This window comes from Mastigoproctus giganteus, chromosome 5 (genome assembly GCF_048544385.1).
Source record: "Mastigoproctus giganteus isolate SK-2022 chromosome 5, ASM4854438v1, whole genome shotgun sequence".
Taxonomy (NCBI): domain Eukaryota; kingdom Metazoa; phylum Arthropoda; class Arachnida; order Uropygi; family Thelyphonidae; genus Mastigoproctus; species Mastigoproctus giganteus.
Genome location: NC_143579.1, coordinates 16,983,874 through 17,000,616, shown reverse-complemented (window position 1 = coordinate 17,000,616; position 16,743 = coordinate 16,983,874). Strand labels below are relative to the sequence as shown.

General features: G+C 35.3%; 1 protein-coding gene across 2 annotated transcripts in view; it reads left to right on the top strand.

Moving 5' to 3' along the window:
* The window catches only part of LOC150085207 (ATP-binding cassette sub-family F member 3), a 197,423-nt gene extending 183,543 nt beyond the window's left edge, over positions 1–13,880 (top strand). For both annotated transcript variants that reach the window (XM_090373096.1, XM_090373097.1), the window contains 3 exons: positions 1,384–1,516; positions 8,960–9,047; positions 13,712–13,880. In XM_090373096.1, the coding sequence (XP_090229222.1) occupies positions 1,384–1,516; positions 8,960–9,047; positions 13,712–13,864 (374 nt within the window). In that variant the 3' untranslated portion in view covers positions 13,865–13,880. The remainder of the gene's footprint in view (positions 1–1,383; positions 1,517–8,959; positions 9,048–13,711) is intronic.
* Positions 13,881–16,743: the final 2,863 nt, after the last annotated feature.

Genomic DNA, 16,743 nt, shown 5'->3' with positions numbered 1-16,743 from the left:
AATAACTCAATTTTATTCGCTAATGTCATCACCTTTGATATTTTCACATTTCCCTTGTTATTCATAGCCATATTTTTGTACGGGTTAGAAAGAACTTGTCCACAATAAGGTCACTTTCTTCTGTTAACACACTCGAAAAAGTCTGTTTTACACTGCAAAACGGTAGATATATCACTTTTGTAAGCATATCAATTTATAAATTGATAAATTTATTCAATTTATAAGCATATAAATTAAAAGCAAACGACGAAATCTTCCATGACAAGCGCATAACACATACTGAACAAGGATTAGCGAGAAACATCCACGCTCACAATTTTGTCACCCCTCTCCCCCCCACCCACTGAGCACTGTTTCGTCCGGGAAAGATAATTTTAGCCATGCCCATGTTTTTTTATGGCGGAAAATGTTCACGGCGCTTTAAAATTCGCATTTTTTTTTTTAGGTTTCATTTTATATTAAATCAGCGACCACAAAACTGCGAATACAGATACCACGAATAGCGGGGGTTTACTGTAATTTCTCTATTATTATAATTTGCTTGATTTTACAGGCTACGTTTTCATTTCTTTCGATAAAGCAATCATTGTTTAAACATAAACTAATTAACTAACTAATTTTATTTTTGAGAACATAGCCCCTATTTTTAACCTTATGTCTATGGGAAATAAATTCCCGCTTTATGAGCTTTCGCTTTACGAGCGTGCGCTAGGAACAAATTAACTCGTAAAGTCGAAAACTACCTATACATTAAATACATACATAAATTTAAAATATAAAGATTATATAGATTTTATGTTTGAAATGCAGTAATTTCCACAACTTGTTATCTGCTGGCCTTCTGAACATAAGGGACACCATGGCCATTCATCCTCTATTTTTGTTTGTTTTGTTAATCTGTTCTCAATTTTTTGGTAGTTTCATTTTTTTGTGGATAAATTATGGTACCTTTATCGTGATGTTTCACATTAGTTGGTCTCAGCTTTATCAAGAGTGTTCTGGTCTAAATTTATTCTTTATTGGGCATTATTTCCTTGGTATATTTATCTTTTATTTTAAATATTCTTAATTCTATACATATTCGTTACAAATTTTTGTCTCTTCCCTTTTTTCTATCCCCTCACTTTCTCTTTTCTAATTGCTTTTGTAGTATTTGCTTTTTACAACACTTTTCCTTCTTTTGTCTTACTTTAATTTAATTTAACTTACATTATGTTCCAGGCAACATTTTGTTGGGCTTGCTAATGCTGCCTCTTGTGTTTCCATGCTTGCTTTCTTTATATATATATATATATATATATATTATATACACTGACTAGTGCTTAATATTCTTAAATTTAATAGTTAGGTTGTTTTGATTTTTTTTCTCTCTCTCTCTCCTAGGTAAGCCAGCAGAAGAATATCGCAGACAGCTAGGAAGCTTTGGCATTACTGGTGACTTAGCCCTTCAGGCTGTTGGTAGCTTGTCAGGTGGCCAGAAAAGTAGAGTTGCTTTTGCTGCAATGTCATTACTTCGGTAAGGAGAACTTCAGTAAGAAATAACAAGGATGTTTGAAAATGCATTGATTGTTTAATACTCATTTTGTATAATGATAATCTTGAAAGAGTACTTACAGTTGGAATGGATAAAACAACTTAGGAACACCTTAATGGCATCAGACTTGTGTAATTCCCCTGAGTACTTTAAAACCTGATTCTTCCCCAGGGTTATTTAGTACACTGTGTGGAGCTAAGGCCTGTCGGTTAAATTCAAAACTGGAGGACACTTGTCCTCCGAACCATGATCTAATGAAATGCACAGCTTGTTTGATGTTTGCAGAACTATCCGGAATGGGACATGATATTTCCAAAGGGAATGTCTTTGTGTGTGTGTGTGCTCTAGGTAAGGAGTGTGAGAATATTAGACACCAACTCAGATTTGTTTTTTGCCTTTGAGAGCCCATCAAGCTTAAGGGGAAATCTTGTCTGATCAATTTGATAGTATATTACATTATGGTCACAAAGGAACTGGATGCAAAAAGTAATTTCGATATCATATACTTGGATTTCAGGGAAAACTGCTGTACAAATTGGAGCAGTGCCATTAAGGGCAAGTTGCTGCCTTGGATAAAGGGATGGTTGAGTGGAAGAAAACAGAGAGTGTTTATCAGTGGGCAGTGCTCTTTGTAGACTAATATTATTAATAGAGTCCTCCGGGGTTCCATGTTGGACCCATTGTTGTTTTCTATATTTATTAATGATATTGATGAAGGCATATCGAGCGTAATGTGCAAGTTTGCAGATGATACAGAGGTTGACAGGGTGGTTAATGACAGGATTGATATGCTACTTCAACAGGATCTAGAAAAGATATGAAAATTGGCTGAAAAATGGCAACTGAACTTTAATATTGACAAATGAAAAGTACTGCATATGGATAGCAGTAACCCCAGATTAACGTACTGTTCTGTGTGGTACTATACTCAGGGTAGTGAAAAATGAAAAAGACCTGGAGGTAATTGTGCAGTCAGATATGAAGTTCTCTGAGCAGTGTGGATACGCTGCCAGCACAGCTCGTGGGGTGTTGTCAGTGTTTTACAGGATTTTGCTAGTAAGGATAAGGAGGTGATTATCCCATTATATACAGCAATAGTAAAGTCACATCTTGAGTACTGCATACAGGTCTGAAGGCTTCATTTTAAGAAGGATGTAGAGTTGGTGGAATGAATTCAGAGAAGGCAACAAGATTGGTAAGGGGAGCTAAGGTGTGCTCTTACCAGGAAAGGCTTCAGTTCTGGAAATTGCAGCATCTCAGCACCTTGTGAGATGATCTGATTAAGGTGTTTAAGGTTTTAAATGGATTGGGCAAGCTCAGTGCTGTTGGGATTCTTTCTCTTGCTCAGACTACACACAAGTGGGCACAAATTCAAATTGAGAAAGGATGGTTGTAGAATAGATGTGAGGAAGTTTGCCTTTGGCCAGTGGGTAGTTGATTGCTGGAACAAACTTCCATTGGTTGTTGTGGAAGTTGATAGCTTGAATAAATTCAAGGAAGAACTAGACAAACTATTGTAGGGAACGAATACATGAAATGGGACTTTTTTTTGGCTGATTCTGTATAGCCTTGCTTTCTTGCATCATTTGCCACTACTAATGTTAATAATACAGTAAAACCTGGTTAATTCAAAGTTCCTGAGATCAGAGTACATTTCTTTCAGTTGAAAGAGGTTTCAAAATACAAAATCAGAATATGTGATTATTAATCAAGGGAAATATTAGGTACTCTTATGAAAAATATGTACTGTGAAGAATAATATTTCATCACACAAAAATTTTAAACTTTTGGCCACTTCCTCTCTCTCTCTCTCTCTCTCTCTCTCTCTCTCTCTCTCTCTCTCTCTCTCTCTCTCTCTCTCTCCCCTCCCCTCGAAGTAACAACAATGAATGAATGACATTGCTAAAAAAAAGAAATGTCATCTTTCTAGCATCAAGAAGACAGAGTGGTAATCAATGGATGCTGTTCTTCATGAACTAATGTTATTAGTGGAGTCCCACTCGTTTCGGTGTTGGGCCCACTGTTGTTTTGTATACTTATCAATGATATTGATGACGTTATATCAGGCTTAGTATTGAAGTTTGCAGATGATACAAAGGTTGGCAGGGTAGTTAATCACAATGATGGCAGTGTGCTACTACAACAGCATCTAGAAAATTTGGACAGATCAGCTGAGAAGTGGCAACTGAAGTTTAACATTGACAAATGCAAAGTACTACATATGGGTTGAAGTAACCCCAGAGGAATGTACCAACTGTGTGGTACTACACTTAGGGTGGTAGAAAATGAAAAAGACCTGGGAGTGATTGTGCAGCCGGATATGAAGTTTTCTGAGCAATGCAGACAGGCTGCCAGAACAGGTCATGGAGTATCGTCAATGATATACAGGAATTTTGCTAGCAGGGAAAAGGAGATGATTATCCCTTTGTATAAGGCAGTGGTCAGGCCATGCCTTGAGTACTGCGTTCAGGTCTGGATGCCTCATTTTAGGAAGGATGTAGATTTTCTTGACCGTGTACAGAGAAGAGCAACAAGATTGATGAGGGGATTGAAGGGGTGCTCTTACCAAGAAAGGCTTAAATTCTACAAATTGCAGTGGCTGGAGATTAGGCACCTGTGAGGTGATCTGATTGGGGTGTATAAGACCTTGAATGGATTGAGCACGCTGTATTCTGATGGGATCCTTCTGCTTGCTCAGATTACAAACCTGAGGGGGCATAAATTCAAATTGAGGAAAGACAGTTGTAGAATAGATGTGTGGAAATTTGCCTTTAGCCAGCAGGTGGTAAATTTCTGGAACAAACTTCCATCTTTCGTTGTGGAAGTTGATAGCTTAAATAAATTCAAAGAAGAACTGGACAAACTTTTAGAATGGTTGTGTGAGATTTTTTTTTTTTTTTTTTTTTTTGGCTGATGCTACATATGCTTGCTTTCTTGCATCACATGCCTCTATTACTACTAGTAATAATAATTACAAGCATTAAGTAGTAAATGTTATCCCAAAATATGAAAACTCCCTCTACTAAGTATGTACAATCATTCATAATAAAGAACGTAGCATTTATTTTAATGTACAGCTTGTATACGTTGAGCTGCATGTTTATTTTAGCAGCAAAAATGAAATTCAACAATCTTTGTTATTCTGTGAGAGATTGAGTCATTTCACATGCCTTGTTCCTTATGAAGAATAGTTAATACAATACATAAAATCTTATATCATTAGTTGGAAAACAGTAACATAGCAAATACACTGAATTTTGAATAATCTAATGTTGAGTTAATGAAGATGTACTGTAATATCAGAACAGTTCCGTCGTTAATGAGGATAACCTAGATAACTCATATGTATAATAACAGTTAATTTACATATATAATAATTTCAAGAAACTTTTATAAACTGTACCTTCTTCCAGTTATGAAGCGCTTACAGCTGTAGAGTCAGAGAATCATATAACACTATGAACTTTAGTTTCCATTATACCTCCCCGACCACACCCATTCTTGCCATCTAAGGCATAGTCCATCTAAAAGTTCGAGCCCGTGACTAAAAACCAAATAACAAACAAACAAACAAACATACATCTAAAAGTTCTTGTTAATTCTTTAATTCTAATTAAAAGTTGAACAAATTTTAGTTGATTTTAGTTGAAGCTCAAACTTGTTCTTAAGTTCCACTACATACAGTCAGTCCTCGTATAGCACGATAGCTGTGTTCCTAGAAACCCTCGTGCAATATAAACAACAGGCCCTATGGGAAAAATAGGGTTAGGTGCCGGCCACCCAAGATTGAACACACAAACCAAAACCAAAACATTACCAAACACAATAAATAATCGTAATAAAATACTTACGTATTTTATTACGACTATTACGTAATAAAATATTGCTAATGCTGTAGCTTCTATCGTAGGCAAACTTGTTTTTTGTTTGATTTTCTATCCAAACAGATGACAGCCGTTCCATCTCTTCCAATTCTTTGTGTCTTAATCTAATGGATTTTAATTACACTTTGAGTTGTTCGTGCTATGAAAGTTGTTTTTATTTTCTCTGCATTCTTTGTAATTCTCGTCATTAGCTCATTTAGGTCTGTAGCATGTGCAATATCACATGGTCTTTCATTTCGCTTAAAGCGTTTCACAATTTCATATTTTTTATCTATCGACAGAAGTGGACTGGCCATAAGCCTTACCAGGGAAAAACCGGTGGGCCGGAGGCCGGTGTGATTTTGGCCATAAACCTAGTATGAGGCCACTTTAAATTTTCCCGGGTAAGAATTTTTGATCCAGTCCTCCTCTGTTTATCGATATTTCTTTTCTTTTTCTCTCTGAATCTGCAGTGTCTTCACCAGGACGGTTCCTTTTCACACCTTTTAAGTATTGTACTCATTTGTAGGGAATAAAGAACAATTACAAAACGAGGCACGCTTGATACACATAAACAAAGCTGCGCGCGTGTGTAGCAACTGAATAAACAACACCGTAAAGGCAGAGATACACTATTAACACCTCACGTTTTACTAAAGCACATTTCTAGGGGTTACTACCATAAAACAATAAAAACAATTTCCAGTTGCATTTCTGCTAGTGGAATCTGTTATAAACTAGTAGTAAACTCGATCTAATTGCATTTGCGATTATACCGATAGCTGGAATTGTGTTGGTTTTTACGTTATTATGGTGAAATGTGTTTCCCCTTCACTGATATAAAAAACATAAATACATTTTCAGAATCTTCTCTTCATTCCTATCGTGTTGCATTCGGTTGGGGTGATTCTGCGTTCGACTGTCATTTCTTGTAAACACAAAGGCGAATCGTGCATAAGCGAATTCGGTTCGTGTTATATGAGATATCGTTCCCCTATTTATAAATCGTGTATGATCGAATTCGTGTTGTGCAAACACGTGTTATACAAGGACTGACTACTGCTTTTTCTTCTCTTCTGTTATCTCAAAGACCTTCCTATTATTTAACTCGAGTCAGTTTTTTCCTTTTTTTTTCTTACATCTACAGGGTGTCTCAAAAATATTGGTACAAACGTTTAGGGGAGGTAGGTAACATCTAAAGGAATGTGAATCGCATAGGAACCCATAACCGGAAACGTCACGGGAAAGTAGTAGCAGAAATGACACAACACAGTAATTAGTGGCAAACATTTATTTGACATAATATTAACAATGGAGTACGAGATGGATGCATTTCATGTTACAACAGATGCTCGAAGGTTCCACCAAGAGACGCGATGCATATGTGACACCGACGCAGCATGGATTGACGGACACGGTCGAACACACCTGGAGTTTCTTTGACAGTAGCAGCAGTGCAGACGAGTCTCGCCACGAGATCCATTTCCGTCTCCACAGGCGATTCATACACGATAGATTTGAGGGGCCCCACAGAAAGAAATCAAGGCTCGATAAATCAGGTGAGCGTGGGGCCAGGCAACGGGTCCACCACGGCCAATTCATCGATGCCCAAAACGCCTGTTCAAATGGTCACGAACACACCTTACATAATGGGCAGGCACCCCATCATGTTGAAACCAAATGTTGCATCTCACATTTGCTGGAACATCGTCAACTAAATCTGGTAGAACTTGTTCAAGAAAGATCCGATATTTAGCGGAGTTCATGCAGGATGGTAACAGGTATGGGCCGACTAAGCAGTCACCGACCATACCTGCCCACACATTTATTGCGAAGCGATGTTGTGCCGCATGGGGGCACACACTGTGTGGGTTGTTGTGAGCCCACACATGAGCATTGTGCTGATTGAATAAGCCTTCCCGAGTGAAATAAGTCTAATCCGTGACCAAAACATAGGTTGGAAAATTCAAGTCTTAAACACTTTCTTGGAGAAACCACTGCACAAAAGCCACACGTGCAGGATGATCTTGGGGGAGCAGTAACTGAACCCTTTAGAGATGAAAGGGGTGTAAGGAATCGTTGTGCCAGACACACTGTGCACTGCAACGAGACACTTCTAAGGCAGAGGCAACGGCACGTGTGCTGGTAGTAGGATTATTCTGGACGGCATTCAACACACTTTCTTCCATGGTGGGAGTTCCCATTGAACATGGTCTGCCCGCACTGCTCCTGTTACCTCTAAATAACCCATAATCGCACAAATTTTTATGCACACATGAAAAACAAACAGTGGTCCGGTACATGTCTGTCTGGGAAGCATTCTCCATAAATTCATTGAGCGGCTCGTCCATTGCCCTCTGCTAATCCATACACTAGGTGCATGTGTACCATCTCACATTTCGTATATCGATGCATGCTCTTCGTGCTGCGACTACTGCTTGAATGAGTAAACCAGAAATTTTCCCTCTGGCAAACTGATGAACAGTGCCATCTACCAACTTACGGTGATGTTTCCAGTTATGGGTTCCTATGCGATTCACATTCCTTTAGATGTTACCTACCTCCCCTAAACATTTGTACCTATATTTTTGAGACACCCTGTATATCAATTGTGCACTTACCATTCTGTGATCACTTCAACCTTGTTTTACCTTGTTACCTTGTTCAATTTACCTTGTTCGGGAAGGTAACATCATTCACAATATATCTTCTGTTAGTGAGGATGAAGTTGATTTCATTAGTTGTTAATCCATTTGTACTCTTCCCTGTCCACTTCCTGTTCACCTTTTTCTTGAAAAAAGTGTTCATTACTGACAATCCTCAAGATTCTGCTAATTCCACAAGTCTTTCGTTTCTTTCATGAATTTCAAAATTTCTTTTAGTTCCCCTTTCTGCACTGTTTTGTCTTTTTCCAACCTTAGCATTGAAGTCCCCCATAATGATAGTGTAGTGGGTTTTCTGCTCATCTAGAAGACACTCAATTTTGGTGTACATTTTTCAACCTCTTCATCATCATGGCTCGATGTTGGTGCATAAATCATTATAACCTTTAGCTTGTAACTCATAGAAATCCTGAGTATTAGTCTTGACACCCTTGGTGATGTACTTTTGAATTCCAAAATGTTGTTTTTTATATCTTTATGGACCAGAAAGCCCACTCCACTTTCCACTTATTTTCCTACCCATTATAAATAAAATTTGTATAAAAATTTTTGTGGTAATGCTTTTTATTTTATTTTTATTAGTCTCTAATACTTAATTATCACTCTCACCTAAATGCACTCAAAACACTAATTCCTTTCAGGTGCTTTTAATTTACAATACAGCACATGTTCAACAATATTACATAGCACGTTGTTTATTGAAACAAGAAACATATTTATATCTTCATTTGATACTATATTCCACAATTCCACAATATCATTCCTCTATGTTCAGCCTACAATAATATTTGTTGTAACACATTTTCCAATACAATATGGTGTTCTCAAGATAAATAATTCATCTATACTAAGTAGAATATTTCATTAATTTTTACTTTTTTTATTATTATTTTTTCCAGCCCAAGTTTTTTAATATTAGATGAGCCCACAAATCATTTAGACGTAGAAACAGTGGAAGCCCTTGGTAATTCTCTAAATAAATACCAGGTAGGAAATGTTTTGTGGAGAGAGAGTGCTGTCCCTCCCCTTTTTCCCCTGAGAAATTTTCTATCTTGTCAACAATATTCAGTATCTAAATTAATTGCAATGGTAATTATAATTATTGTAAATAAAGCCAGTAGTCTGAATACACGAACTGTTTATTTTACCTCTGTCATTTTCCAGTTTAGGGAAATGGGATCAGCTTGTAATATTGATTGGTTTTTGGATATGTTTGTATGTTTTTTCCTTTTTATTATTTTATTTATTATTTATTTATTTTATTTTATTTTTTTTTGTTTAATGTTGTAAATTGTAGTAGAAGAGTAAAAGACTAAAAATACTCTTCCATCTTCTACTCTTTACAGTTAGCAACCATTAACAAATATTTCCTGATTAGGCCTGAATTCAGTTCAATATGGAATCCATAAATGTTGCCAATTATTAGGTAGTTTTATTGTGTATGAGTTTAATTTATTGTGATACAATAAAATTTGCTTGATAACAATAGTTATGTGATTTAATTAATGTTATTAAATTTAATTAATCCAACTTATTTTTATTTATATATTTATTTTACTAGCAGTAGAAAGCAGAGGTAATTATTTATCATCATCAGCCATTTTCAGTCCAGTGCAGGATGAAGGCCTCTCCAGCAACTTTCCAGTTCCTTCTGTTTTGTACAATGGCCATCCATTTACTACTCACAAACTCATGAATTTCATCTGTCCATCTCCGTCATTGTCTTCCAGGTTTTCTTCTAGCTCCTCTTGGGTACCATTCTCTTATTCTCTTAGTCCATTTTTCATCATGTCTTCGAGCTATGTGTCCTGCCCAAGACCATTTTAGTTCTTTAGTTTTGATGACAATGTCCTTTACTTGAGTTTGCTGCCTAATCCATGTGTTTCTCTTCTTATCTAAGTCTGATTCCCAATATAATTCGTTTCATTCTTTGCTGTGTCGTTTTCAGCTTCTCTTCCATTCTTTTGGTGAGTGCCCAAGTTTCACTTCCATAAGTCATGGTGGATAGTATACATTGGTTCATTATTTTACGTTTCAGACAAATTGGGATATTGCTCCTCAGTATGTGACTATATTTCCTGAATGCTACCATCCAAAATTTATTCTTCTCTTGACTTCCAGCAATTTATCATTATTACAGCTAATCAGTGCTTTTTTTGTGACGGTACACGACGGTACGTCATACCGGCACCTTTATTAACAGTGACATTTGGATGCAGTGCACTTCGAAATTTGTAATATTCCTTAAATTTTTTTTACATGTTTATCTACTATTCAAATAAGCTTAAAATTATTTAACTAAATTTATATTTTTCACTGTCTATTGTTAAGATATTTTCTATATAAAACTGTAGCCTGGTGGACAGGAGCAGCAGTGCGTAGCACACGCTTCTTGATTAGACCTGGGTTCGAGCCCATGACCACCAAATACGGTGAATGCGGAAAAGTTGGGGAATGACCACCGCATATCCCCGGAGCAATATGGCCTTAGTTGCTAATGCTCCTAAAAACCAAATAACAAACAAACCCTTGTGAACAACTTGTAGATGTGGGATAACAAGCTAATTGGTCTATAATTTCCAATTTCTGATTTATCTCCTTTGTTATACAGCAAAACTATGATTGCATTATTCCACTCCTTAGGCATCACACCTTTTCTAATGCATTTTGTGAAAAGTCTTGCCAGTTTTTGTGCCATGTTTCTTTCTCCCAATTTTGACAACTCTACAGTAACTTCATCTTCCCCTGGGGCTTTCTCACTCTTCATTTTCTTCAACGCATGTTCTACCTAATTTATACTTGGCTGCTAATAATGTGATTAAATTGTGTGGAGATAAATTTTGTCGCAAGGTTGGAGCAAAAATTTCAAAGATTGCATAGTTGAAAACAAGCAGACACCAATGCATAATGAACTGGTAAAAAAGAAGGAAGAACTAAATTTGTATATACATTTTCAAATGTTAGTCTAAAGCAAATTTCTTTTACCTATAAGTCATTATTTAATTAAAGGACATTTTTTTATTATTATTTATTTATTTTTAATCAAACCCCTAAACATGAATAGTATTCTAAATCTATAGTATTTAGAGTATCGTGCATGGGTTGAAGTTTTAGATGGAAATTTTCAGGAAATACATGAACAGAAGTTGAAGGAATAAACGAGGAGTTAGAAAGCTATTTCTATGAATTTGAAGTTGGACATTAAAAGGATGCTGAATTCTTGCAACACATATTTGGACTGGGTTGGAAGAGAGAAGGGGGAATTATAGAAACCAATTCAGAAGAATAATGCCCATGGAAGTATCTATAGAAAAGGTATGCAGAAGAAACAAAGCTTATGAGAAAACATCTAGATACTTTGTAACTAATCAGTCATTAATTACTAAATGGCCTCTTCCCAACGAAATCTAGAAGCCTGTGAGGTTATGGAGCATTGCCCTAGATGTGAACAATATTCCATTGTAGGGCAGATTTGAGATTTGTACAGATTAAGTAGTTGTTTAGAAGAAAAGCAGTGCTGAGAGACAGAGAAAACACAGTTTTCTTTATATGCGGAAGAAGCAATATTTGTGACGTGCTTATGCCAAGAGATTAGTACTCAGGGTAATCCCTAATAGAGATATTCTAGATAGTTTAGGAGTTGTGATTATTTGATTTCTCCATAGTAAGTCTCATGCACTTACTTCTACTCTTTAGAAAGAGTTGAAGTTAGAGCAATGGAAAGATAATTGAATGGGAGGGATTTGTCATCCGTTTTTAGTAACAAGTTGGATATGAGCAAATTTCCAAGCAGAAGGAAAAACACCAGTGGAATAAGAACGCATAAAAAGGCAGCGCAGAACAAGAGTAAGCTTAGGACCATAGGTTTTGAGAATGAGTGGAGAAATACCATCAGGACCTGGAGCTCTCTTGTATCAAGATTGTTCAAAAGTCTTCTGATATCCTTTTTGATGGAAGACCACGGAAAGCATTGAGTGGAGTGTAGTGAGAATGGTAGAAGGTGGTTTAACAAAATTGTCAATACAAAGAGTTAGAAGTAAAGCAGGATGCAAGTGGGTCAGTTTTATCTTTAGCTAATGTGGCAATAGAATCATCAGCTTTTAACAGACGGAATAAAGATGGACAAAAGTTGTGGCCAATAGCTTTGGCAAGGGACTAGAATGCTTGAATACCGATTAAACAAGAAGCAAGTTTTCTAATCATAGCCTGTTCAAAATCTAGTTTGGACTGATTAATAACTGCTTAACAATTGTTGCGAGCTTTGGTGTAGGCAGAAATTGAACTTAGATATTTGGCTGCATTAGAGACTATCACTACGTTGTGATCTGAGGTGACTGCTGACCTTGGCTGTGTGTGGTTAGGATTGTCAGGTATTCTGGTAGTAAAGGAACAATCTGTGTGAGGTCATTAGTAATTGCAAAAGCTCAGCATCTCAACCAACTGGGTCTGTGTAACTAGAAAAAGAGAAGCCAGCTAAAATTGTGAATGTTAAACTCACCAATGAAAATTACATAACTGTTTAGTAAAGTTGGACTGGACAAAGTGAAGTTTCAAAGAAAGGAAGTCAAAGCATTTCAAATGGTTAGTGTAGTTGAGAGAACAATAGAGACAACAGATAAATTTGACAGATTGAGGTAGAGAGATTTTAAGTCAGAGAAGATTGAAAAGAGATTTCAAATTACTAAATCTTTGACAGAGAATATCAGAGTGGACATATGCACAAATAACTCTTTTGAAGCAAAAGGAATCCTACAGCAAATAATTAGGACAACTGAAGTAAATACTGGTTGAATCAACCAGTAATTGGGATTCTGTCTGAAAAAGTAAGTGGAGCTTGGCAGACTAAGTGGACATCGTTGAGATTTGAACTGAGACTGCATATTTGTGAAATAAACAAGGAAGTGCTTGCAAGATTTAAATCTTTTTGAAGATAAGTTTGTTCTATTAGTGTGAATATTTGTGATGTATTCATTTGTGAAGAAAAAGTAGGGAAGATATGAAATAATGAAATTTTTGGATATGGCATGCAAAGGCAAAAATATACAGGCAGAAGAGTTTGTGTTGGCTATGTAGCTCAGAGTAAGTACACATCTTTTGTATCTTCTGTTTTTATCAGAAATAGTTCATAATTTTTTATTTATTTAATTTTTTTTTTTTTTTAGTCTAGCAGAATTTTCTTATAGGGCTGATAAAACAGCACATTGCATTGCACCTTATCTCATACATTAAATTAGCACAATGCTAATTGCTATATAGGTTCTTGAACCATCATTTAAAAAGGGTTGAAGGAATATATTGTATAAATAAATACAATATTTATTTTGGTATAAATACAATAATGGTCTTATGAAAAAAATCATGGAAGCAGTAAATTACTGGTGCATTTCTCCTAATAATCTCTCCCTGTGTCAGTGTAATGCAGCTGGAGGTTGTTGAAGCATCTTTGGAAAACGTTTTCAGAAATGCTATTACCACTCGAATGTGTGAATAACCTAGTGATGGCTCTTTTGAATCGTAGGAACAAAAAGAGGTCTGTGGTAAAGATGGTCTGTTAGGAAATTTTGAATATTTGGATGATGATTTTTGATGTGTATATTTTTATTTTATCACTCTTTTATGTAAAAATAATTTATTTTTTACATTTATTGTAGGGTGGTGTAATTCTAGTATCCCACGATGAGAATCTCATAGACATGATATGTAAAGAACTATGGATTTGTAAAAATGGAACAGTAGCTACAATATCTGGTGGATTTTCACAATATAGAAAATTAGTTGAAGAAGAATTAGCAGAACAGAATTAAACTATTTAAATTTTACCGTAACTTTGCAATATATATTTTGTTCAATTGATCTTGTACAAAATTCATTTGAAATGTCTTTATTGCTGAGGAAATAAATGAAAAATGTATGTATGTATGTATTATGTACAGAAATTTTGGTATTGATTTTATGTACATTGAAAATGTTAATATTTATTTGGCAGAAAGTTACATATCATACAGCTACAATATTCTTTGTTTTTATTAATAAAAATAATTTCTTTAATGACATTTTTTCACATCTCTTTTTACTTCTTTAGGCAGTAGAACATTCTAAATTTCAAACTTAAATATTTGTTGAATTTCTTAGGACTTTGTAACTTGGATTAATGTAACAGTGAATATTATTTAACTATACAGGTGACCCCCACTTAACGCTGATAATCCGTTCAGGAAAAACACAGCGCTAAGTGGATCTGCACTAAGCGAGCATCGCATTCCCATAAGGTAACATATCTATTTGTGAGTTGCAGTCGGTGCCATAGGATATTTCCTAATCGATAATAAATGGTAGTGAAAAGATGCACAAATGTTGGTCAAAATATTTAATATTCAATTTATTTGTACATATAAAATATTCTGCATTACATATGTATATAATTATGTGTTAACTACTTACATATCAAAATTAAACTTAAAATTCCAATTAAAATCGTGAATTTAATTTATCTAAATTGATTTTAATTGACGAATTTAATCATGGAAAATGTGTCGATTTTGGGTTGTACTTTGGCCCTCTTCCTGGTAAACTAAAAGGAGTTTTAATTTTAAATCCCTGCAGTGTTACCACCCAACAATAACGTCAACCAATCTTTCACCGCTTTGAAACCTGGCATGTTTTTTTCCTTCTTTCAATATGAAACTTCTTTTAGGCATTTGTTTCCAAAAAGTCCTGCTTCATCTATGTTAAAAACTTGAGAAGTATAACACATAATACCCCTCTTCAATAATTTTAACAAGTTCTGTTTTGAAAGTTTTGGCTCCTTGATGTGCACTTGCAGCTTCTCCCTGGATTTTAAATCTATTCAACCGGCCCTTACTAGTTTTAAAAGCTGACCGGGCTAGCCGGGTGGGTAAAGTGCATGCCTGGCAACCCAAAGGTTGCGGGTTCAATTCCCGCCTCAGGCTTGGATCAGAGTACTGCAAAACCTTAGGAGGTGCATTATGGCCACAGAAGCCTATGCGCCAAAAACTACCAAAAAATATATATATATAGTTTTAAATGGTTCCACAATTTTTTTTTTTTTTTTTTTTTTTTTTTTTAAGTGAGTTTTCTTCAGATCATAGGCTAATCTTCTTTTTTTTTTTTTTTTTTTTCCTTTTTTTTTTTTTTTTTTTTTTCCTTTTTTTTTTCTTTTTTTTTTTTTTTTTCCTTCTTTTTTTTTTTTTAATATTTAACAACTGAATTCTGCATTGGATATTATCTTCGATAAAATTAGTTAAAGTCTCTCCATTTCAATCCTAATAGCCGACCTAGCCCTAGTTGCTTGCAGTGGAACAGCTGTCTTTGCCGCTGCTAAAATTAATTCTTTATTTTTTATAATTGTTCCTTACAGTTAAACCTGCCAGTCCTAAATTATGGCACACATCCGCTTTTTGTTGACTGGAATCGATTCGCTTCAAAACGTCTAATTGAATTTTCAAGTTCAGTCTTTTTCTTACATTTGTAGTCTTCGTACTGCATCCAGATGTTGCTTTTTCATTCTTATCCGGCATTATTAACTCTTCGAAAATGTAACTGTTGGTTGCATTAATTATATGATGTTCAAGTAAACTGTCTGTTATGCACAATGTCTAATACTGTACTGAGTGATGACTAGACTTTGGATAAATGCATGTGAGATATTACAAAGCAATATACCTAATCCTTTTTTAAAAATGTTGATTTCGGAACTATAACAAGTCACTGTACTGCAATTAAATTAGCGTACGAGAAAATTTCACTGTGCTTGGGAAACGTTTCAATGCTGTTTTGCTATTCATTTTCAAGCTATTGACTCCATCAAATGAAACGATTTCGTTAAATATTCCAAAAATGCAATCTGTAAAAGTGCGTTATAGTGATTTGTTATAGCCAGATCCGGGTTATAATATAAGAACAGCATTATAGCAAATCAGCGTAAAGCGAACTGCGTTATAACAAAGGGACTGCTGTATATAAAAACAAATTTTTCAAACAAAAGGATAACAAGAAGCTTAACTATCTTGATAGAAATCTGAGACATTCTTTGCCGTACTTGACAACACTAGGTGAATTTATTCTAATGTTCAGTTACCCTCTGGTTGAAGGCAAATATCTTACATATATTCTGCAACATTCCGTTTTCAATTTAAATTTGTTCCATTGTGTATTGCTTCAGAAAAAATAGGTGCAATTTGCATTTCTTTTAAGCCTTAAACATTTTGGTGGTGGGGGTCTTCATGCAAGATGCCCAGTTTCCAGATTATGCAATCAAGTCTTTCTTGATAAAAAAAAATATATATATATCCTTTGGTGTTCCCCATCCCCAATCTAATCTTTTTACCCTTCACATTTTGGAAGATTAGAATCCTAAAAATGAAGTTTCCCCAAATATGTATGCAGTATTTCAATATACCCCTAACCATTGCTTTATAAAATGGAATAATCACTTCTTTGCTGGTAAAGTTCCCCTATAACACTGACAGAACATTATGAGCTGGCCTAGCAGTTTGTCTCCATTGCTCAGAGAACTTTGCCAGACTACAATTACCCAAAGATGCTTTTCACTATATACTACTTTCAGTTTAGTGCCACTGAAATGGTATGTCATCTTGGGATGATTATTACCACATTCAGTTAACATTTTATCTGCTTTTATCAATGTTATACCTTGTCTGCC